General features: G+C 51.2%; 3 protein-coding genes across 3 annotated transcripts; 1 reads left to right on the top strand and 2 right to left on the bottom strand.

Annotated features, from left to right (window-relative positions):
- Positions 1 to 6484: 6484 nt before the first annotated feature.
- On the top strand, positions 6485 to 12931 carry FOXO4 (forkhead box O4). The gene is made up of 3 exons (XM_059385377.1): positions 6485 to 7379; positions 10954 to 12013; positions 12355 to 12931. Exons 1-3 carry the CDS (start codon positions 6918 to 6920, stop codon positions 12360 to 12362), a joined length of 1530 nt encoding a protein of 509 aa, XP_059241360.1. The 5' UTR covers positions 6485 to 6917; the 3' UTR covers positions 12363 to 12931.
- Positions 12932 to 14245: 1314 nt separating this feature from the next.
- CXHXorf65 (chromosome X CXorf65 homolog) lies at positions 14246 to 17311 on the bottom strand. The gene is made up of 5 exons (XM_059385500.1): positions 15941 to 17311; positions 15604 to 15738; positions 15197 to 15265; positions 14645 to 14751; positions 14246 to 14419 (listed from the first exon to the last, which is right to left on the bottom strand). Exons 1-5 carry the CDS (start codon positions 16155 to 16157, stop codon positions 14318 to 14320), a joined length of 630 nt encoding a protein of 209 aa, XP_059241483.1. The 5' UTR covers positions 16158 to 17311; the 3' UTR covers positions 14246 to 14317.
- Positions 17312 to 17388: 77 nt separating this feature from the next.
- Positions 17389 to 21197, bottom strand: IL2RG (interleukin 2 receptor subunit gamma). The gene is made up of 8 exons (XM_059385499.1): positions 21032 to 21197; positions 20658 to 20811; positions 20256 to 20440; positions 19904 to 20043; positions 19307 to 19469; positions 18609 to 18705; positions 18285 to 18354; positions 17389 to 17927 (listed from the first exon to the last, which is right to left on the bottom strand). Exons 1-8 carry the CDS (start codon positions 21144 to 21146, stop codon positions 17727 to 17729), a joined length of 1125 nt encoding a protein of 374 aa, XP_059241482.1. The 5' UTR covers positions 21147 to 21197; the 3' UTR covers positions 17389 to 17726.
- Positions 21198 to 22337: the final 1140 nt, after the last annotated feature.

Raw genomic sequence — 22337 nt, 5'->3', positions numbered from 1 at the left:
AAAGCCACTTCCTACAAACAGCCGGCTTCACCTGCGCCCTACCTCCAGGAAGACACACGAGGTGAACTTTCACGCAAGCAACAGTGCTGGTCAGCCTTCCCGACTCTCAAGCCAGAATGTAAACCCAACCACCTGTTCATCTGGCTTCCAAAACATATGGATCTGCCTCCATCTACAACGGAACATACCAACACTTCTGGCCTTCACCAGAGAATTACAGCCAGCCTCTGAGGTCCTGTCAAAAGGCTGGCTACAAGCAGAGTTATTTATGGAATATATTGTAGGGGACATTCTATCCATCCACTCCTTTAGGTGGCATTTTAAGTTGTGTCCCCAGATCAAGTTAAAGCGCCAGAAGGTTACATGCCTGAACCATATTAGCTGAGCCCCTGCAGAAATGCTTTAATGTTACACCCTTGGCTTTTAGCCAGGGTAGTTACAAGCAAGGAATATGAAAATCTCTTCTGTGTGTGTTGTGAAACTGTTACTGAGGACATTGTCTTTTATGTTAATCCCGACTGAGAGATTTCTTATGGAATTTAGTGTCAGCAATGAACCATTATGTAGCTGTTAAGAATTATGATTCTGGAAGACTAAATACGAAAGTGTGTTTATGATATGTTCATTGAAAAAAACAAGAACACTAAAGGCTATATAGATTCTCATTGCAGCCATGTAAAATATTTGTGTCTGTGGGTGAGGACTGAAAGCTGATAGATAGAGATGGAGATTATATGAGGGCAATGGGATTATAGATGTTTTGCTTTTTCAAAAATGTTTGTTTGCTGTAGCCCTGTGTTTTCAACTGGGAGAAAAAAAGAATTTAGTGACAGGGAAATCTCTGTCCCTCTTGAGGACTTGCTATGTGTCTTTCTTTCTGATAACGAAAATTGTCATGTTCCCCCTTTCTCCTGGCTGCCCCAAAAGGTGGACTTGCACATTAGCTCCTCCTTCCTTGCCATGCCTCTGATGTTCTGTTTTTATAATTTTATGACATTTGTACTTTTTTGGAGGGGGCAAAGTGCCCCCAAATCCCTTGGAGAAAACTGTAAAATATAAAACATTTTTCTTACTTTAAAAGTTATACACAGTCATAGGGCATGCCTGGGTGGCTCAGTCGTTGGGCATCTGCCTTCGGCTCAGGTCATGATCCCAGGGTCCTGGGATCGAGCCCCACATTGGGCTCCACAAAAAAATATAAAAGTTATACACAGTCATAGTAAACTGGAAATATGTAAGAAAGTAAAAACAAAAAAGATAACTACTCTTAACAGTTTTTGGCATTTCTTCCCTTTTTTCCTCAAAGTATTTTATTTTATTTTCTTAAGACTGTATTTATTTTTTTGGCAGAGAGCACAAGCAGGGGGAACAGTAGGAGAGGGAGAAGCAGGATCCCTGCTGATCAAGTAGCCTGACACAGGGCTCAATCCCAGGACCCTGGGATCATGATTTGAGTTGAAGGGAGATGCCTAATGAACTGAACTACCCAGGCACCCCTCTCAATGTATTTAAAACAAAATTATGAGCATATAGCATATGAAGTATCACATCCTGCTCTTTTCATGTAATTCTAAATTATAAGCATGTAAAAGATAAGATAAAATAAAATAAAATAAAAGCATGTTTTCTTATACTGGAAACACTTCTTGTTGAAAACCCCAGTAAATATCATGCCCGTGGGACTTTCTTTTTTCCTCCCTCCCTCCCTTCTTCCCTCCCTCCCACGTTTCTTCTCTCTCTGTTTTTCCCTTCCTTTTTTCCTCCCTCCCTCCCTTCCTTCCTCCTTCCCTCCATCCATCCCTCCCTCTCTTTCTTTCTCCCTCTTACAAAGTTTGGAACCATTGAGGCCTGCAGGAAGGGTTAAAGATGAAGTTGTATGGGGCGCCTGGGTGGCTCAGTCATTAGGCATCTGTCTTTGGTTCAGCTAGGTCATGATCCCAAGGTCCTGGAATCCAGCCCCATGTAGGGTTCCTTGCTCAGTGGGGGAGCCTGCTTCTCCCTCTCCCACTCCCCCTGCTTATGTTCCCTTTCTAGCTGTCTCTCTTTCTGTCAAGTAAATAAATAAAATCTTAAAAAAAAAAAGGACAAAGCTGGAAAATCAGTTCCAAAACCTAAGAGATAAAGCTCTGTGGACCTTATTCCTAAGATGGGGCATGGTGGGGGGGGGTGCTGCAGAACCGAATTGCGTGGGTTTGAAGTGCAACCTCAAGGAAGCCTAAGGCGAGAAGGGCAATCTGGGGTCTTGTACCCAGATTGGAGATCACAGGAAATAGGATTTTAAAACTAGGACAGACATTAGCTATCATCTAATATAATAGGCTCATTTACAACTGCAGAAACTAAAGCCAGAGGAGACAAATTGACTTGTGTAGGCTGTGGAGTCAGAAGGCCTGGATTTGTCCCTCTTCTCTGCTACTTAGTAACACCAGACCGTAAATAGATGCCTTTACCCTCTCTGCGTCTCATTTTCCTCTATGAAAGGAAAATCCAGCATTTAACTTACATGCTTCTTGTGTGGATCAAATCAGATAATCTACAAAAAGCACTTAGCACAGTGCCTAACATATGATGAAAACTCAATAAATGTTACTTTTTGATAGTACTGTAAGTATTAGCATGATTGAACTAGCTAGTGACAGAGCTATGACAAGGTCCCAGATCTCCTGATGCAAGCTAGTGCTCTTCTCACGGTATTGAACTAACTTTCAGGGTCCAGAAAAGGTTGAAAGTTGCCTTGAACTTAGTTGGACCTAGGACCACTTAGTTGGGGTAGCAACTGGGGGCTAAACCTGACGACTTAAGTCTGGGGTCCACTTTATGTCAAAGCACCTAGCCCTGTGTCTGGAAAACAGTACACTTTTTTAAAAAGATTTTATTTATTTGACAGAGAGAAAAAGAGAGAGAGAGCACAAGCAGGGGGAGCTGCAGAGGAAGAGAGAGAAGCAGATTCCCTGCTGAGCAGGGAGCCTGCCACTCCATGGGACTCAGGGCTCTGCCCCAGGACCCTGGCTGGATCCCAGGACCCCAGCTCAATCCCAGGACCACGGGATCATGACCTGAGCCGAAGGCAGACGCTTTACCGACTGAGCCACCCAGGCACCCCTATGACAGTAGACTCTTAAGAAAGGTTTGTTAACTGAGAAGTCTCTTAAAAAAACGACAGGGTTGGGAGGGTGGTGCTGGCTTCTAAGAGAGGCTTCTAAGGCTTCTAAGAGGACTAGAAATCTTTCACAGAGTCACATAAAGAAGGACTTAGGGAAAAGGGCTACCAAAACTATGTACATTCCATGCATGTCTGCGAAGACCAGAGACAAGTAGAGGTGGTACTCTCTGAGATTCCTGGAACATTCTCGTTGTCACTTTTATTAACCCTTTCGTCTTTCCCCATAGTTACTAGCAAAAACTCCTATACAAACCTGAGGTGGGGGTGGGTGATTTTTCAGAGCTGGGCAGGATAAGAAAAAAGTGGTGAAATATCTATCCCGATTCAAATTAATAAATCCAATTTGGAAACAGGGTTGGGGGGGTGGCACCCAGGTAGAAAAGTGGGTGGTAGCAGTGAAGGAGGCAAGAGAATCAGACCCCCTCTACGATCTTGAGGAAGGAAAAAAAATCGTGAATGGGAAGCCAGTTGAGACCATGAACTCTGAGGTTGCAACTGGGGAAAAGGCCTGACGCCCCCACCCCACCCATATCCTGCCATATCTGTTCATAAGTTATTACTGTGGTGGTTTTGAGGGGTCCTCCAGTTAGTCCTCTTCTCTGACCAATGCCTTTTCTATTTTCTGAGGCTACCTGGCTAACTCTGTCCCTTGACTAATGTATATTCTAAGACATCCACAGTAATAAGGTGAATAACCTTGACCTCTCCAGATACGTGTCTTCAAGTAGCAGTGTTTTTACTATTCCACAGATCCTTTAACTCACCCTCGTAAGTCACCTCCTATAGATTATGGTCATTTTCATATTTCCAACACTAAAGACTCAGTAAGTATTTGTTGATTGATTTCAGAGTTTATAATCTAGCTGGGGAAGTAATACACCCTCACGAAATGAAAAGCTATGTAACCGCAAACCTAAAATTAAAGAATATAAACTGAGTTCACAGAGGTTCAAGAGACGGAAAGCAGATGAGTGATCTGTCAGGTTGGGCTAGGCAGGGAGAGCTTCCAAGAGCACCTCAGTTTTGAGCTTTGAATCGGAAATTCAAGGAGGTGATGGACATGAGATGGTGGAGAGGTGGACCTTTTGAAAGAAACGCACAAGGGAGACAATGTAAGATATCACTCAAGCGAGGACAGGTGCCCGCCCCACCCTGTCATTTCCCTGTCTTAGCAGCTCTGCAGGATCAGCACATATCAAGCCACACTGCTAGGCACTACACAGATGAGTTAAATTATAGTCCCTGCCCCTAGGAGTTTGCTGTCTTAACAAGAAAACTGAGACACAGCTGGACAGAGAGTCCCCACGATACATTAAAAAGTTGTTCAGATGTACAAATGTAATGCCCTTCAGTTCCTGGTCTCATTCATTCTACCAGCATTTCTCAAATGGGACCTTGGACTGGGGTCACTGAGATACATAAACCTTGCCTCCATCCTAAAGGAGTTCCGTTGAGTGAAGGAGATATACATGTAAAGAAATCATTACTGTACCATATGGATTATGCTGTAAAACACAAGCCTGCACAAAGTACTTGGAAATGCAGAAAAGGTAGAAGTCCACCTAAGGGGAACAAGAAAGGTTGAATAGGGATTTTCCAAAATAAGAGACTCGGGGAGGGTATGATGAGAGGGAGGACATTCTAGGAGGTGGAGGGAAAGGTAGAAAAGGACACGCATTTCCAGGTAATAGTATACAAAAGAACTTAGTGTGCCTAGTGAAGGATGAAGCAGGGAAGGTGGGAAGCGGCCTGAACCTGAAGAAAGGCGTGTACCTTGCTAGAGAGTTTGAACTTTATCACAGAGGCAATAGGGAAAATCAAAGGACGTGTCAAGCAGGGAAATTCTCTGGTCACTTTTAAGTGCCATGATCTCAGTTCTCCTGCCTCCTGGCTGTGACTCTGGGAATGGCACTGAATTTCCGAGCATTCGTGTTTTCATGTGCAGAATGGGGTTGATAGCAGTACCTAGCTTACGCGGTTGATTTGAGGAGCACATGAGCTAATATATGTAAAGCAATCAGCGCTGCGCCGCGCACATAGTAAGTGCTCCATACATTTTAGCTATTATTACCGGGAGTGTTTCTTAGAAGGATAACTTTTGTTGGCAGCATGGAACATAAACCACAGTGGGGGAAAAGACTGATGGCAGGAGGTCCGATTAAGATGATATTGCTGGGGGTGGGAGGTTGGGGGAACCAGGTGGTGGGTATTAGAGAGGGCACGGATTGCATGGAGCACTGGGTGTGGTGCAAAAAACAAGGAATACTGTTATGCTGGAAAAAAAAAAGATGATATTGCAATTTAATCCAACGACAATTAAGGTCTGGAACTGGGATCTGGACGGGATAAGTTAAAGAGATGAAAAGGTGAGACGGAAGTCTAGCTTGGAACACTGGGCAGATCAGGACAACTGTTAACCAACTTCAGAGATAAGAGTAGCCAGAGTATAGGGGTGTGGGTGCAAGAGCAGATAAAGCGTTCCGTTTGGGACCTGTTGAATGAGAAGTGAAGCCGCCCAAGACGGGAACCTGCAGAATATCACTTATTTCAGGGGAGGCCAGAAGAACCAGTGGAGAAAAAGGATTGGTCAGCGATCACAGTCACCGTGAATTGCAGGGGGGGGGGGGTGGGGGGAGGGTAGAGGAGACACTATCGCCAGCATTTAAGTTGCACTAGTCCTTCACCCAACTACCGAACAAGCATACAGCCCATTTTCTGGTCTGTTCTCGGCTTCTTGCCTCTGGGTTTTCTGATTCTCGTAGAGAACGCATTTTTTTTTCTCCTCCTGCCCTCTGTTCACGGAAAGAGGGAAAGGTCTAGCGCCTCGCAACACGGTCACCTAGGCGACCCGGAGTCACACGGGAGGAGGTGGGAAGGGGGGGAAGGAGGAAAATGACTTTTAAAGAAAAGAAAAAGTCCGCGACGACCTCTAATAATTAAGGTTCCACCTCCCTATATCCTGCCACGCCGCTCTCCAGCCGCCCTTATCGGGCTCCTGGCCGCGAAGTAAGACGGGAAATGTAGTCCCCTAAGGCTGACCAGGGTGGCACGACTGAAGAACTCGGTTTCCCAACCGGCTCTGGAGGCGCGTGCGCAGATGGCTGCCCGGGCGAGTGGTAAACAGAGACGTCAGGCGGGGGCTGCTGCTCCGAGCAAAACAAAAAGGGAACCCGGGGGGGGGGCTGATTGGGGAATTGGTGCGGCAGAGAGGCTGGGGCCGCGGGGCCGCGGGCCCTATTAAGAGTGGAGGGCAGGGAAGAGGCGGGGGGAGGGGCAGCGAGGGGAGGGGCGAGGGACGCGGGGGGGCGGGGCGTTGGGGGGGGCGGGGATCCGGGGGGAGGAAATTTGGGAGGAGTGTCCGGGGGGCAGCAACTTAAAAGGGGGAGGGAACTGCGGCTAAGAAGACGTTCGGTGATGGGAGCGCAATGTATGAGGGGATACGGTGCCTCAGGTTTAAAAGAGCAGGAAGCTGAGAGGTTGGAGAAAAAGTGTCTTCGCTAGGCGGAGGTTACAGGTGGTGTCTCGGAAAGAGCTCCGAGGCTGTCCGCTTGTAGTCGAGAAGACGATCGGAAAACTGTGTGGAAGGGACAGCTTGGGGGCTAGCGTCCTGGGGCGAGGGGGGAAGTTCGCGACTTTCTGAGGACTGGCAGGAATGTGCCTCCTGGCCCTCGGTGCTTCCCCCCTGGGGGGAGGCATCGCGAGGGACGGTGGCAGACTCCTCTGAACGCTGAGCGGCGGAGGTCCAACTCCACGTATGGATCCAAGGAATGAGAATTCAGCCACAGAGGCTGCCTCGATCATAGACCTCGATCCCGACTTCGAACCCCAGAGCCGTCCTCGCTCCTGCACCTGGCCCCTTCCCCGGCCAGAGATCTCTACTGAGACAGCTGAGCCGCCTGAGCCGCCCGAGGTGGAGGCAGGTCTGGGAGACAAGGTACTCACGGAGGGGCACTCAGAGCCGACCCTGTTGCCCTCCCAGCTCCCAGAGCCGGCAGGGGGCCCCCAGCCCGGGATCCTGGGGGCTGTAACAGGTCCTCGGAAGGGAGGCTCCCGCCGGAATGCCTGGGGAAATCAGTCATATGCAGAACTCATCAGCCAGGCCATTGAAAGCGCCCCCGAGAAGCGACTGACACTCGCCCAGATCTATGAGTGGATGGTCCGCACTGTGCCCTACTTCAAGGACAAGGGTGACAGCAACAGCTCCGCAGGATGGAAGGTAACTATGACCCCCTTACCTTGGTCCCAATACCATCTGCCCCTGGGCCCCCTAGCCTCCTTACTGCCATTCTGGGGCCCCTTTTATGCCCCCACCCCAGGGAGCCACCTTCAAATCCTCAATTACACAAACATTTACTTAGGACATAGTATATGCCGCTGCTCAGGGCTTGATGCTGGAGGATCGCAGATGAATAAGACACTGTCCTTGCCTTGGAGAAAATTGAATTCTCAGCTTGCTGCTCAACACTCCCAGTACTTTGGCTTGAGCTGCCCCAGACACTTATTCCCACAGAGAAGTCTTTATCCTATGTACAGCAGGAACTGTGTGGATTCCCCACATGAACCTAGCCTTCCCTCCTCCCCCACCTCCTACCCCAACACCTTTTCTCCCATTCCTGTGGGATTACCTGGATTCTGCCGATTGCCTCTCAATACCTCAGGGTAGAGGTACTGTTGTAGAATGCCTCTACCCAAGAAGAGGGGGTTGAGTGGCCTGGGTGAAAAAGGTGATACTCATGAGGTAAAGTGGCTGCTCTTATGGACCAGGAGGGGGAAAAAAGGGCCATGAGCTGCTACCTGCCTTGGTTTACCCCATAGTGCTAGGAAACTCTCCCTAGTAAGGGGTTATCTAAGTCTGGGGTGGCGGGGGCGGGAGGGAGATTTTTCATTTACCGTTGAGGAATAATAGTTATGAAAAAAAGAGATAGGGTCCTGACCTGAAAGCACAAGGTTGGGCGTTCGCTTGACTTTCCACAAAGAAACTGTGAGGATAGATCTTGCTAGATGCTCGGAAAATTTGTCTGGAGGAATATGGGACTCTTAATCACGAAATGGGGAGCTTCGGCCCCTTGGCATCTTGCACCCCCATAGCTGGTGAGATCAGCGTACAAGGAAGTAGAGAAGGTTGAATGAGCCGAGGGTCCTCCCCTAGGTATAGGAGATCGAGGGATCGGATCTGCACTATCCCTAGGAGATGGGCTGGACACAAAACAGGACAGCTGACTGAGACCCTTGGCACTATTTCTGGGTAGACAGCCATGCCACAGTCTCAGCTCCTAAAGAGCTCCCCTCCTTGGACCCAGCCTACACAGCTGTTTTTTTCTCTTTCCTTAGGTTCATTTTCCCGGGTAGAAGAAATAATCATGAGATGTTAGTTATGCTGTGGGAGTGTAGTCCTTCCTTATAATGTTCACTGATTGGCGGATTTTTAGTTTACAAAGTAGTTTTTACGTTTATTTGTTTTTGTTTTTTATTAATCTTCACAGCGGTTCTGAGATTCCACATTTTACATATGGGGAAACTAAGGTATAGAAAGGTCAGGAAACTTGCCTGATATCAGTAGAGCAAGGACCTGAACTCAGGTCTAACTAGAAATCATATCGTCTTTCTGCTAGTCCGTGAGGCCCAAATTCTCTTCATTGGAATAATGGCAAAGCCAAATCAGGCTGAGGTTGGGGCCTCCCAGCCTCTGACCCCCCCCATCGACTCCCCACCCCAAGGGGTAATGGGGCCTGAACTGGCTCCTCTGGTGATGTGCCAAGATTACTACAAGCCCACCAGGGGGTGGCCCTCACTTGGAACAAGAAAGCTTTGTTTAGGTGGCTTGGGGGAACAATTAGGAGTCGCCTCCCCAACCCCGCTTCCAACAGGTAAGAATTCTAGGCTTCTAGGGAGCTGACCTCTCCAGGTAGGAGGATGTACTATGGACTAGTTCTGAGGTCTAAAGAAGAGGGGTTAAACAAATGGGCCTCATGGGTACCGAGTGTAGACAGAGGAATGGATCTTCTCAGTAGAGCCACAGCTGAAGGACAAAAAGGGGGGAGGTCCCAGTGCCAGAAGTCATGGGGGTGCTCGGTTACTGAGGCTGGACGGTTAATGTCTAGATGGACAAGTGTCTGTTACTTCAAGGAACGAGGAGTACCATTGCAGCCGGGGTAGTAGCTGTTCCTGAAGTGTCTCAGAGAGACAAGGAGTTCTTTGGCTACAGAACTCTGGAACATGAAGCTACTTCAGCATCTCTCCCCAGGCAGAGGGTCTCCTTATCTGGAGCACCAGTCAGAGCCTCAGCTTCTAGTAGCTCCAAGCCCTTCTGGGCTCCTCCCAAGTTTCTAAACACCAAAGAGCTCCATATGGGAGGTCAAATGCCCCTAAGGTTGGAGATCTTAGGCACAAATTCCTGAGGAGAAGTAGGGGAAAGGAGGTGGGACAGAGAAGGAAGGTTGGGGGGGGGCACAAAAGGATGGTGTAACTAGCCTGGGGCAACCAGTAGAAAGAAGCTGCTCTGGGGGCTCAAGAAGCTGCCAATCGCAGCTCCCTGGGCCCCTGGGAAAAAAAACTTTATCTCTAGCAGAATATCAGCAGTGAGGGAGGAAGGGAGAACAGAGGGGAGGGAAGGAGGGAGGGAGAAGGTGCTTCCAATACCCAAGGCTCTCCAAAGCTGATAGAGCCTCAAGGGGAGGCTCACTATTGTCACCCAAGGGCCACCCTCCAATAAGGCAACAAGGTGCTGATTATGTGCTGGGAACCTGGCACTCCAAGCACACGCTGTTGAGGGCTGCCGGACTAGACAACATCATCTGTGCGGCGGGCGCATATACTCCATGAGACCAATTATGTGAAATTGAAAATAATACAATATAGGTTGGGTAAGATTGTGGGGAACAGATTAGAAATACCATGCGAGAGATTTGGCTGCAGAAGCCAAGCAACCACTTAACAGAAGAGAGGGGACTTATGCTTGGTCTGGAGGAAGGAGCAGAATTTACAGAAGGGAGACCCTTCCTGGGAGGAGGAGGGAGGGAAAAGGGACTGTGCCTTGTGTGTCTGAGGCACAGAGAGGAGCCTGGCCTGAATGTAGTTGAGCCCATCTGCCCAAGGACTGGGAGGAATGAGAAAAAAAAAAGGGCGGAGGGGGGGGGGGGGATCTTCAAATCCTATGGAGAGCTGGGGCTCAAATGCCCCATGGGAAGTAGAGTGCCCGCTCACCTGGGGTTCCAGCCCATCAGCCTATTCAGAGAACTGGCTCAAGACTGCTGGAGACAGGGTGGGTCAGTCTTGGGCTAGTGTTAGGCCACTGTCCCGGAACTCCAAATGAGCCTACACTCAAGGAAGGAGGTTGTAGCCGTGGAATTCTTTTCCATCTAATCCCAGTTCTTGCGGAATCAGGAGCATGTCTCCCCAGTAAATGCCCACCAGCGCCAGACAGCTCCCCCAGAGACCTGGGAGGAATGCATTGTTGTGAGCTTTTCCAGAGCAGGCCCAGTGCCCTCAGCAGTAGGTTGTTAACTCAGCTTGTCTCCTGGGCCCTTGTGCAGCAAAGTCTGGAGCAGCAGAGGCCAAACATCTTGTCTTTGGGTGGGAACTGTGTATGGTCTCCCCACCCCCCCTCACTCCCCCACCCCCATCCCTACCTTTGCTTGCTTCCACCCCCCACCCTTGCCTCGGGGTTGATAGCTCTGGGTTTCCAGGAATGCCCCTGCTCTGTCCCAGCGTGCTTTGAGGTGGAGCCGCTGGCCACTGGCCTCCCTGCACGTACCTCATGCCCCCTTTCCCACTGCCTCTGCCCCCTCCAGAACTCCATCCGCCACAACCTGTCCCTGCACAGCAAGTTCATCAAGGTTCACAACGAGGCTACTGGCAAGAGCTCCTGGTGGATGCTGAATCCTGAAGGAGGCAAGAGCGGCAAGGCTCCCCGCCGCCGGGCAGCCTCCATGGATAGCAGCAGCAAGCTGCTTCGGGGCCGCAGCAAGGCCCCCAAGAAGAAACCTGCCGTGCTGCCAGCTCCACCCGAAGGTGCCACTCCAACGAGCCCAGTCGGCCACTTCGCCAAGTGGTCAGGGAGCCCTTGCTCGCGAAACCGTGAAGAAGCCGATGTGTGGACCACCTTCCGTCCACGAAGCAGTTCCAACGCCAGCACCGTCAGCACTCGGCACTCCCCCATGAGGCCAGAGTCGGAGGTGCTTGCGGAGGGGGAGATGCCAGCCTCAGTTAGCAGCTATGCTGGAGGTGTCCCTCACACCCTAAATGAAGATCTCGAGCTGTTAGATGGGCTCAATCTCACATCGTCCCATTCCCTGCTCTCTCGGAGTAGTCTCTCCGGCTTCTCTTTGCAGCATCCTGGGGGGACGGGGCCCTTGCACACCTACAGCACCTCCCTCTTCAGCCCAGCAGAGGGGCCCCTGGCAGCTGGAGAAGGGTGCTTCGCAAGCTCCCAGTCTCTGGAGGCCCTGCTCACCTCCGATACACCACCACCCCCGTCTGATGTGCTCATGACCCAGGTAGACCCCATTCTGTCCCAGGCTCCAACACTTCTGCTGCTGGGGGGGCTGCCTTCCTCCAGCAAGCTAGCCACGGGAGTCGGCCTCTGTCCCAAGCCACTAGAGGCCCCAGGCCCCAGTGGTCTGGTTCCCACCCTGTCTATGATAGCACCACCTTCAGTCATGGCAGGGGCTCCCATCCCCAAACCGCTGGGGGCTCCTGTGCTCACACCCAGTACTGAAGCTGCAGGCCAAGACCGAATGCCTCAGGATCTAGATCTTGACATGTATATGGAGAACCTGGAGTGCGACATGGATAACATCATCAGCGACCTCATGGATGGGGGCGAGGGACTGGACTTCAACTTCGAGCCAGGTAGGAGACCTCTTCGTCCACAGTAGCATCTCATGGGCTACAGCCACTCCTAGGTGGCCAGCTGGTGCCATGATCTGAGCCAGAGGGGGCTTTAAGATAGGTTGGTGGGGGGGGTGGCGGGAGCCCCTGGGGAATGGGAGGGAGGGTGTCCTATGAGAGGGGGCACCCCTCAGCAGTGCCCTCCCCTAGTAGCAGCGTAGGATAGATGGGGGAAGGGCTCTCTCTTTGTTGGTATTTTTTTTGTGGTTTTTTTTTTTTGGCGGGGGGTGGACCTTAATGGTGGAGAGTTGTCATGCCCTAGATGAGCTTCTTACCTTGTCTCCCATCTCTCCTTCCCACAGATCCCTGAGCCATGGCTGGAAGCTTTGTCCTCCCCTGCTTCGGTGGTGGGGCCAGGAGTGCCTTTTAGCCACTCTTTACCCTTGACCCTTCCCTGGGAATTCGGGACCCTGCTTTAGAGCTAGGGTGGGGTCTGCTCCCATGGGTGTTGAGGAAATTACAAAGATAAAGCTGCCCCATATAGGAACTATGGAGGGAGGGAGGGAAGCGGGTGGGGGAAAGGGAAAGGGTTTCTTCTCACTGTGCCAATTAGGGGGTGAGGCCCCCTCTTGGGAGCCATCCTTGGCTCCCTCCATTCCCACCCCCCTAGGTTTTACATCAGGGGTGGGCAATGCTGTTGGAAATGTGAAGTCACCAGTGGCCTTACCCCTGCCTTTGGGAGCAGGATCTTTTGTAGTCTTATCTGAGCTGGTCCAGGCTGGCTTAAGCCTGGGATTTTTATTCAGTGGCCCCCTAGGCCAGTGGGGTGGGGTGGGTAGGGTGGGTTAGTAGGGACCTGGAAGGGCCAAGGTCTGAGCACCGGAGGGGCTCACTGGGCCAAATCACCCTTGGAAGGCTGCAGATAACAGAAAGGCTTTTTGTAAACTTTTAAAGACATATAAACACAAATATAGAGATTTTTAACAGTGGCAAGGTGCTAGTGATGGGGAGAATGCTTTTTTTTCTTTCTGAAGGCTTTGTCATAGTGACACGATGCAAACACTACAGACATTACTTGGGGAAACACAGGAAGTGGTGGTGGGGGGGAGAGCTCCAGGCTGCCACAGAGCAGAGGGGCAGGGGTGCAGCAGTGGACAGCAGTACCCAGCGAGGGGAAAGCTCTGGGAGATGCCCAGAACAAGGTCTGCGTGCACCTGGCTTAGAGATTCCCTGTGGAAAAGGCTAAGCCAGGCCCCCTTGTTCAACTTGTGTCTGGGAGTGTGTGGTGTTGGGGGCGCAGTCACACTCCAGCATGACCCACTGCTGATTAGCACTATGGTGGGAGAGTGCATGGAAGGCCTGGAATTAGTCTGTGGCCTGGAAAGGGGTGGGAGGGGTGCGGAAGAAGAGGAGGGAAGGATTTAGGGTGGTAAAGTTAGGCACAGAGACCTCCCTGTTCCAGGCCCCTGACAGCTGTCCCTGCCCTTCTTCCCCTTGCCTGACTACTGGGGTTACATGGTAGTGTATGCGGTGGCAGGCGGGTGTGTGTGTGTGTGTGTGTGTGTGTGTGTAACAGGGAATGGGGAGCTGGGGAGCTTGGCTGAGGGTCTGGGAAATGAGCAGGGATGGAGGGGAATGTGGATCAGGTTTACTAGCACCTGCCAGGGTGGCCATCTGGGACTCCTTCTCCACCCCAGCCCCCAAAGCAGCCCCTCCCCCAGTCCCCTTTGCATTGTCCCCTCCCCCACCCCTGCTGTGGGTTCCCATCATTTCCTGTGTCAGCGCCTGGCCTACCCAGATTGTATCATGTGCTAGATTGGAGTGGGGAAGTGTGTCAAATCAATAAATGAATAAATTCAATAAATGCCTATAACCAGCTCTGGTTTCTGCTGCCTTGGTGCTCCCCTTGGATAAGGGGGAGGGTGGGGGAAGGGGGAAGACAGAGGACTGGCAGGAGGGACTACTCAGAGGTGGAGAGGTGTGGGGTGGATTTGGGTGGGGGGAGGGAACCCCAGCAGTAGTGGGCGGGCTGTGATAGGCCTCTCAAGGGGAGGTAGTCTGGTTGGAGATGACCCCTCCCCCTACTCTGTCCCTCAAAGGCTCATTGTACCAGACTTCACAGTCTTGCCTCACCCCCACCCATGTACTCACCCCAGCCCTCTCCTGCCACTTCCACCCACCCTCAGAGCTTTCATGGTGCCAGGGCCACACTTAAACCTTGGTGCTGATGCGGGGGAAGGAGTTTTTCTTGAAGAAGGGACCTCAGGTTGAATTCCAGTAATTTCATACCTCGTATTACTGCTCTCACTTGGTCACTTTATTTAGTTAGCGATGTTTATCCCTCCTACTGAAAAAGTCCGCTCTGGTCCTAAAGGTTGGACCCCTGCGAGTCGGCCCCTCTTCATCTGATCTTCCGGTTGATTTGGACTAGAAAAGGAAAGGGTCCATGAGTAGATAAGGAGGACCCTCAGGGAAGCTTTCTACAAACTGGGGCCAGTGGCAGGCCAGGCGGAGAGAGGTTGGAGGCAGGTCTTGGGCGTGGATGTTGGATTTGGAAAGGAAATTCATGGAGGGGGGAATGGGTGTGGGAGCCTTGGGTTGGCTGGTAGGGAAAGGGGAGTGCAAGGACAGACCACATTTGGGGAGTCTTACTGGGAGGTTCATGGAAGATTCAATAGGAACAACTTTCTTGGCTTCTTGGCTTCTAAGCAATTTCACTCGGCTTCTCTCCAGGATGTCGCATTGTGTGCGCAAGGCATCTGAAAATGAGAAAAAGGCGCTCCCACCTCTGAGGACTAGTGGCCTTACCTACCCATTCCATCCCTCCCATCATTCCAGCCATCACTGTGAGTGACTGGGCCCAAGGCTAGGTGGAAGAGTGGTCTGAAGATGCCTAAGTTTTGCTCTTTTCAGTGGGAACTGGGACACCAAGACTCCAAGAAAAAAGGATGAAGGTGAAGATGGAAAGGACAGGGTGGGGATAGGGAGAATATATCAAGACAGTGCCCAAGAAATGGGGAGAAGAGTAAGGGTGAGTGACACACGCCACTCTGGCCGGTTTGAGTGAAACATCCATCCTTAAGTGGACTTAGGCCTTGTTCCCCTTTTCCTAGGATCCTGCTTTATTACGCCACTCCCACTCCACAAAGAGAATGTACTCTGTCACCTGGCTATGTACCGTCCTTCCTCCATCCTGCTCCTTACCAATTAGCTCAGGTTCTGGATTCTTGAGGAGAGGCACAAAAGCTCTGTAGGCGTTCTCCAGTCGGGTTCCTGTGGACACAGCAGTGTGCTATTCCCAGCCCCTGTCACCCCATCTCCACCCTTCCAAAGACAGAGACTTCCGGAACCTAACACTCGAGGTCACTGTGACCTGATGTACCCGATTTCCACCCCCTTAGGTCCAAGCCTAGGATCAGGTGCTGGGGAGGGGCTAATATGCGTCAACCTACCCTAGTGTCATAGAGGCAATGCTCTTTCTTGGGCTGACTGGAGATGGTCAGTTAGGATCTGGGTGAGGGTCAAGGTTCACAACCCATTTTGGACAAGGTTCACAATTCATTTTGAGGGCCCCACCCTCAAAAAAAGCAGGAATGCTCCCAAACCTCTACCTGGTGCTCCACGCTCCACCTTACAAATGTAGTAGGTGTTGCGAGCAGTAAGGAATTTGCTGGCATAGTCTCCAGGGGTCTTCGTCAGGAAAAGCAACTTCATTGTCCCTGTTTCATCACACAAATCGATGGTGTCTGGAGGGAGACCACAGGGTAAATGAGGCCCTGAGGAAGGAGAGTGGGAGCAGAAAGGGCACTGATCCTATCCTGAATGGGTTGGAAGAAGCTGTTGGGTTCCAAGAGCTCTTTTCTTGCCAGTCGGAGAGCTTGGGGGCTGGAAAAGACCCTGCGGACTTTCTAACCCTTGGCCTTTAGTCCCCTCCCCCCAACTCCTCACCTGTTTTAGGCAACCCTACTTTACTGCGGGTGTAATGCAGCAACAGAAGGACAGAGCAATTGGTATTGACCAGAAACTGCTGATTATCTGAGAAGACATGGGATAGGGCACACGGCCCTTCTCTAGTTATACCATCCCTGTGACCATCCCCCACTGCCCTCAACCCCCCACAAGCCCCACATACAGACTTCAGCTCTGTGATACCCCTCACCTCCATGTTTGATGAAAATAAACATGCTCTCAGGATCTTCTTACTCTTCAGACAGAGGCCTGATGAGTCATTTGGAGCAAGAGTGTTCTAGAGGTCCTGGGAGTGGGGGCAAGTGGGCCCATAGGGCTGGGGGTCTGGAGAGGTCGGTAGATCACATAGGCTGAAGAGGCCCCAGACTGGGCAGGCAGGAGAGAGCTATTGGCAGTTGTGGATAACCAGCATCCCTAGGGGGTGGGGCCTGAGGCCGCAGTTGAGGGATTATGAGGTCAGAAGTGGTATAAGTGGCAGAAGGTGGAGTAAGGATAGGGAGAGAAGAACCTGGGTGGGGTCTGTGACAGATTTGCTGGGGTTGGGGGCAACAAGGTAAATCTCATTTGAAAATGCATCCTGCGGGGCGCCATCAGTGGGGTAAGCATCTGACTCTAGGTTTCGGCTCAGATGGAGAGCTTAGGGTCCTGGGATCAAGCCCTGCACGGTGCGCTCCTCCACGCTCAGTGCAGAGTAAGCTTGTCCTCTCCCTCTGCTCCTCCCCATCCCCAATAAATAAATAAAATCGTTTAAAAAATAAAATAAGGGGCGCCTGGGTGGCTCAGTATTTGGGCTGCTGCCTTCGACTCGGGTCATGATCTCAGGGTCCTGGGATCGAGCCCCGTATCGGGCTCTCTGCTCTGCAGGAAGCCTGCTTCCCTCTCTCTCTCTCTCTGCCTGCCTCTCTGCCTACTTGTGATCTCTGTCTGTCAAATAAATAAATAAAATCATAAAAATAAAAATAAAAAATAAAATAAGGGGTGTGTGGGTGGCTCAGTCAGTTGGGGAAGGCGGTCTGCCTTTGGCTCAAGTCATGATCCTGGGAGCCTGGGATCAAGCCCCGTATCAGGCTCCCTGCTTGGCGGGGAGCCTGCTTCTTCTCCCTCTCCCTCTGCCATTCCCCCTGCTTGTGCCCTCTGGCCCTATCTCTCTGTCAAATAAATACACAAAATCTTTTAAGAATAAATAAATAAACAAACAAACAAATAAATAAATAAGATGAAATGAAATAAAATGTATGCTAATAGAACTGCAGGAGACCTAGAGAAAAGTCAAGTTTCTCGAACACCACTCTTCTCTAGTTAATTTGTGGTACTACTGCTTCCACATTATTTCATCTACTACTCCTTTTTCCTACTGTCAGCCCCATGCCTCACACCCTCCTTGCACCCCACATTTCCCTTGCTCCCCGCCCCAACAACAGACATTCTTGACGATTATCAACAGAAGCTTTATTTCTCATTGCTTGGAACATAATTGAAGGTTAGATGGAAAGAGGGAGGGAAGGACGGAGGGCCTGCGGGAGAAAGAATCCTGCAAGGAGGAGGAGGAGTGGCTGGAGCAGGGAAGACCAGACGCATGTACAGGGCAAAAGGGGCAATTAGACCATAGGAAATGTTGAATGGGGTGGGGGTGGAGGCAGAGGGAAATTATAGGGGGCATAAAATTCAGAATCAGCCACAGGGGGGCGAGGTGAGCATTGGACCCAGGCTGGTTAGAGGAGGGGAAGTTAGTACAACTTAGGACTCCAGGACTCTGGGGATTCAGTCAGGGTATCAGGGCTCTGGTTTCAGGTTTCAGGGTGTAACATGGGGGAGCCCAGTAGGGGCTGTGCTGGCTGCAGGGGGAGCCCCCAGGCCCCTCCCCTGGAGCCCCTCCTTTTGGGGGAATCTCACTGACGTGGCAAAGCCATTCACTGTAGTCTGGCTGCAAGCTCTCCGCCAGGCCCTTGGACACTCCACTCCAGGCCTAAAGACAGATATCTCCAGGTCAAGGGTCAATTAGGGGCAGGGACTCAAAGACCCAGGCTCTGGACCAAGGGAGCTCTTGCAAGGTCTGCAACTCCTGGGATTACAGAAGGCACACACAGACTCCCGGGGAGGGGGTGCCCATACCACGGTTTCCCTCTGCCCCACCCAATCTATATAATCCGTTCTTCTGTGCATCTCTCCCCATCTAGCCCCTCCCCCCACTGACTGGCCACATCCTGACCGTTAGTGCAGGCCCCCTCCCCTCTCCTCTGCCCACCCCCATGCTCTGTCTGACTTGCAGACAGAGGCAGCCGGTAGCTGGCAAACTGCAGTCTGCCTGTGACAATGTTCTCACCGAAAAATTTCCATGGTATTCGGTAACCAGATCCTCGAGGTTCTTGAGGGTAGGAATTCGGGGAATCGTCCTGGTGGAGAAGAAAGAGGGAGCAGGAGCATGTTGGTTATGCTGTTTTATGACCAGTCTCCCAGCTCTCCCAGACAGAACGAAGGGGTTCTGTGTTCCCTAGGCCTGCAGCTTCCTTCCATCGCCATGCCCCCTTGAGTGATCCCTTGTTCCTTACTGTCCCGCTCTCTACTCCTGGAGACCCTGCGACAACCCTCCAGTACTATTTCTTCCCAGCTACCCCACCTCATTTTCCTGGGATATCTGAAATCTCACCGTTCCAGCCAGCAGTACACACAGATAAGGCTAATAATCAATCCCATGGAGCCAAGGGGGATAAGCACAGCTTCCAACGCAAACAACAAAGGATTCTCTACAAAAAAAAAAAAAAAAAAAAAAAAAAAAAAAAAAAAAAAAAAGAAGAAGAAGAAGGAGGAGGAGGAGGAGAAAGAGAAAGAGCCCTGATGTCTGTAGTGTCCCAACTTTGGTGCCAGGCACAGTGCTAGACACTTTCCATATTCTTAATCCTCACAGCTCTTGAGAGTGGGGTTGGGGGTGGGGGGAACAATCATTATCTCCATTTTACAGATGAGAAAACAGAATCAAAGAGGTTAGTGATGTGCCCGAGGTCAAAGAGGGAGTAACAAGCAGAGCCAGGTTTAAAACCCTATATCGGTCTGGCTCCAAAGCCATCTTTACCACGTAGGCTTTCCAGGAATGCTGTAGGGGAATCTTAAACATTCTATATCTTTTCTGCCTCCTTCTTGACAATGCCCCCCCCCAACTCTAACAACATAGTGACCCAACCCTACACAGAAAAAACCTGTGACCTGGGGGTTAAGGTTGAACAGTGAGGGGAGACAGCCCAAATCTGGGGGGCTTAGGGGTCAAGAGGTACAGCAAAAGAGAGCGATGCTAGACAGGGTTGGGGTGCCGGGCTCATGGGTCACAGTGAGGCCTTAGGCCCATTTTACCCTTGGAAGTGTTGCTGCCCCAGTGGACTGGGCGGCTCCATTCACTCCAACGCTGAGCGCTTCCGCAGAGCGGATTATAGCGGCTCCGGACACGGAACGTGTAGAATTTCTGCCCATCCACGCTAGGCAGAGAGAAGCTATTTCGGTGGTCCACCGATTGTTCCTTGGGGAGAAAGAGGGTGAGGGAGAGATGGGTGTCTAAAAGAGAAGGGAGAATGAAAACTTCTGCCCTTCCCCCCGGTCATCGTGTTCTTCCTGGCTCTTTTCTCCTCTCTTGACTCTAGCCGCACTGCTCCCTTCACAGACTAGAATTCAAGGCCTCCTCGCCAGATGCCCTTGAAGGCTCCCTTTTGTTTACTTGCCTATCAGGTATAGGTAAGGAAAAGTCCATGGAAAGTCACTGGTGATGATAGGGAAAGGAGCTGGATGAGAGGAGAGACAAAGCAAAGGAACTGGGTGGTAAGGCGGGGAGGTGGGAGCGCAGGTGGTGATGGCAGAGAACAGGTGCTCGAGATTGCGCCCTCCTACTTGGCTGTTTGACTCCTTTATCCTCATCTGCTCAGCCTGAGCTGCTGCAGTCCTGCCCCCATCACTCACAGTCCAGCTGCGGTCCCAGTCACTCCGGTACTGCACCAGGTGCTCCAGACAGTGGTCCAGGTGTCTGTTGCTCCAGCTCAGTTCTAGCTGGGATTCACTCAGGTTGCGAAGGGTCAGGTTCTCTGGGGCCCAGGGGATCACTGGAGAAATGTGTATGTGTGGGGGTGGGGTGGGGTGTGTGTGTGGTCATTCCCCTGGCCTAGACGAGTTAGGATCCTGAAGGCAGTGTCCCTGATCCCTCCACCCCTCCCTATCCAGACCCCTCACCTCCTCCTTCTTGCCTAAGTACCCTTAAGGTGCTTAAGTGCCCCCATAATACATCCCTGGACTCTTGGTGCCCTTTCCAAATTACCCAGATTCTGTAGTTTTAGTGTCCGAATGGACTGTCTCCTGGGTTCCCGTGGGTCCTGGAGCTGGACCACAAATGTTTCGTAGAGATGGATCTCCTCCTTTTGCAGCCAACAGCCAGCAGTGGTCCCTCCAGAGAACAGATAGTGGTCACACTCCTGGACTTTATCATCATTGGAGTTCTTGTACCTAGAGAAGGGTTGGGAGAAAGAGGAACGGTGGCATAAACTTGGGTACTACAGATACCACAGCCCAGCCTCGTCTCCTTTGAACTGACTTACTACCGTGAGAAAATAGTGGGGAGGGTCAGACAATGGCTACCACTTTCTTGGTCCCCATGAAGTCCCTCACATCCAGCCCACCCCGCTCTGACTCCCTTGTGCTGTTCCCTCTTCCCTTCTCATACCAGTAGTGCAGAGTCAGGTTGCTGGGCTGGGGCTCAGAGCTGCTGTCCCAAGTGCAATTCATGTACTCAACATTGAACACAAAACACTGGACCTCTGGGAGGGGCAGGGTGGAAACACTGAGGGTCCTAGGAGGTGTAGCAGTTGGGAAGAAACCTAGGTTGGAGAGAAGACAAAGAGGGGGAGGGGAAGACCAGAAATGATGGTCAGAAGAAGCAGCAGCATGAGGCAGAGAACCCTTCCCCTTTCCTTCTCCACAGTACTCTTAAATTCTGCCCGCATCCTTCTAATCTCCCATGGCAGGTTGGACATTTCTGTACGGCCCCTTCCCACAGTCTCCCCTCTCCCCAACCCCCTCCAGTCCCACGTTTCCCACCAGCTGTGACGTCTTCATTCCCATTGGGCATGGGGACTGTTGGGTTCAGCCCCACCCCCAGCAGAGGCAGCTGCAGGAATAAGAAGGATCTGAGTGGCAATGGTGGCTTCAACATGGCGCTTGCTCTTCGTTCCCTGGGTGTAGACTGTCAGGAACCTGGGCCCCTCACCCATTACCCCTCCCCACCCACACATTTCCTTCTGTCATAGCTTCCGGTGGAAAGAACCTTAGAAACCAGGGCTTTACAGAGGGTGTGGCAAATGTGTGCTGTGACACAGGCCAAATCTTCTGGGAGATTAAGTGTTAATCTAATCCGTAGGTGTAACACCACCACTGTAAAGTGCTGTTAGGCAGGAACAGAGGCTGGGCACACGAGACTGTCATGGACTCGAGAATCCTCAGACCACCCGGATCCCAGGAAGGATCTGTTCCCCATTGCCACCACAACCATCACCACTCCCTACCAACCACCCTCTCATCTAAGCCATTTTATCCCGTAGAGTGGAGGGTCTGGACCTCCCTCCCCTTCCTGTGCTCAGTCACCCTGAAACCTCTGTGAAAGCCCTACTGTCTCGGGTGGAAAGTACAGTCTTGACTCCTGTGGGCACACATATAGCTGTCTTTCTTCTGACCTAATCCAAACCCAAATATCCACTCTTAGCTGCTGCCTGAGCTGGGTCCCTGTTGAGACTGGTGAGGAGGTCTGACTTAGAAGTAGATTCTGGAAATGGAGGAACAAACACACTGGCTTCAAACTCCTCATCTTCCCCTAAATCTGCTTCTCTTCCTGTGTTCCCTATCTCAGTTAACGTGTCATCACCCTTTTGGTCACCCAGACTTGAAACCTCAAAGTCCTCATCAATTTCTCCCTCTCTCTCATTCCTGAGAATCCAATCAGTTCTAGTCTGTGGTGTTTCTCTCAGCAGTGTCCTCCTTTCCATCAGCACAGCCACTGTGCTAAATCAGCCTTTCATTCCCTCTAGTCATGATTATTCCTTGAACCCACTAACTGGCCTTTCTTTTTTTCTGTCTTTCCTTGAGAGACGGGGAGCAGAGAGAGAATTTTTTCACGATCCTGAGATCCTTACCTGAGCCAAAACCAAGAGTAAGATGCTTAACCGACTGAGCCATCCAGGCGTCCCCAGGCCAGTCTTTCTTTCTTATATTTTATTTATTTATTTGAGAGAGAGGGAGAGCAAGAGTGTGGGCAGGGAGAGGAGGAAGGGACAGAGGGAGAAGGAGAAGACTTGCCTGCTGAGCAGTGAGCACGACTCAGGGATCAATCCCGGGACCTGGGATCATGACC

Source organism: Mustela nigripes, chromosome X (assembly GCF_022355385.1).
Source record: "Mustela nigripes isolate SB6536 chromosome X, MUSNIG.SB6536, whole genome shotgun sequence".
Taxonomy (NCBI): Eukaryota; Metazoa; Chordata; class Mammalia; order Carnivora; family Mustelidae; genus Mustela; species Mustela nigripes.
The sequence above is the reverse complement of the archived record's forward strand: the minus strand, read 5'-3'. Positions and strand labels throughout refer to the sequence as shown.

Bases quoted from the DNA above. Each gene is read 5' to 3' on its own strand.
- FOXO4 (XM_059385377.1), top strand. From the start codon at position 6,918: ATGGATCCAAGGAATGAGAATTCAGCCACAGAGGCTGCCTCGATCATA. The intron at 7,380-10,953 runs GTAACTATGACC...TGCCCCCTCCAG, and splicing joins ACAGCTCCGCAGGATGGAAG to AACTCCATCCGCCACAACCT.
- CXHXorf65 (XM_059385500.1), bottom strand. From the start codon at position 16,157: ATGGAGGTGAGGGGTATCACAGAGCTGAAGTCTGTATGTGGGGCTTGT. The intron at 15,739-15,940 runs GTGAGGAGTTGG...GTCTCCCTCCAG, and splicing joins AGTAGGGTTGCCTAAAACAG to ACACCATCGATTTGTGTGAT. The intron at 14,420-14,644 runs GTAAGACTCCCC...TTCCTTTTCTAG, and splicing joins AATCTTCCATGAACCTCCCA to TCCAAATCAACCGGAAGATC.
- IL2RG (XM_059385499.1), bottom strand. From the start codon at position 21,146: ATGTTGAAGCCACCATTGCCACTCAGATCCTTCTTATTCCTGCAGCTG. The intron at 19,470-19,903 runs GTGAGTGATGGG...TTTCTCCCCAAG, and splicing joins ACTGGGACCGCAGCTGGACT to GAACAATCGGTGGACCACCG. The intron at 18,706-19,306 runs GTAAAATGGGCC...TTTTTTTTGTAG, and splicing joins GGGCAGCAACACTTCCAAGG to AGAATCCTTTGTTGTTTGCG.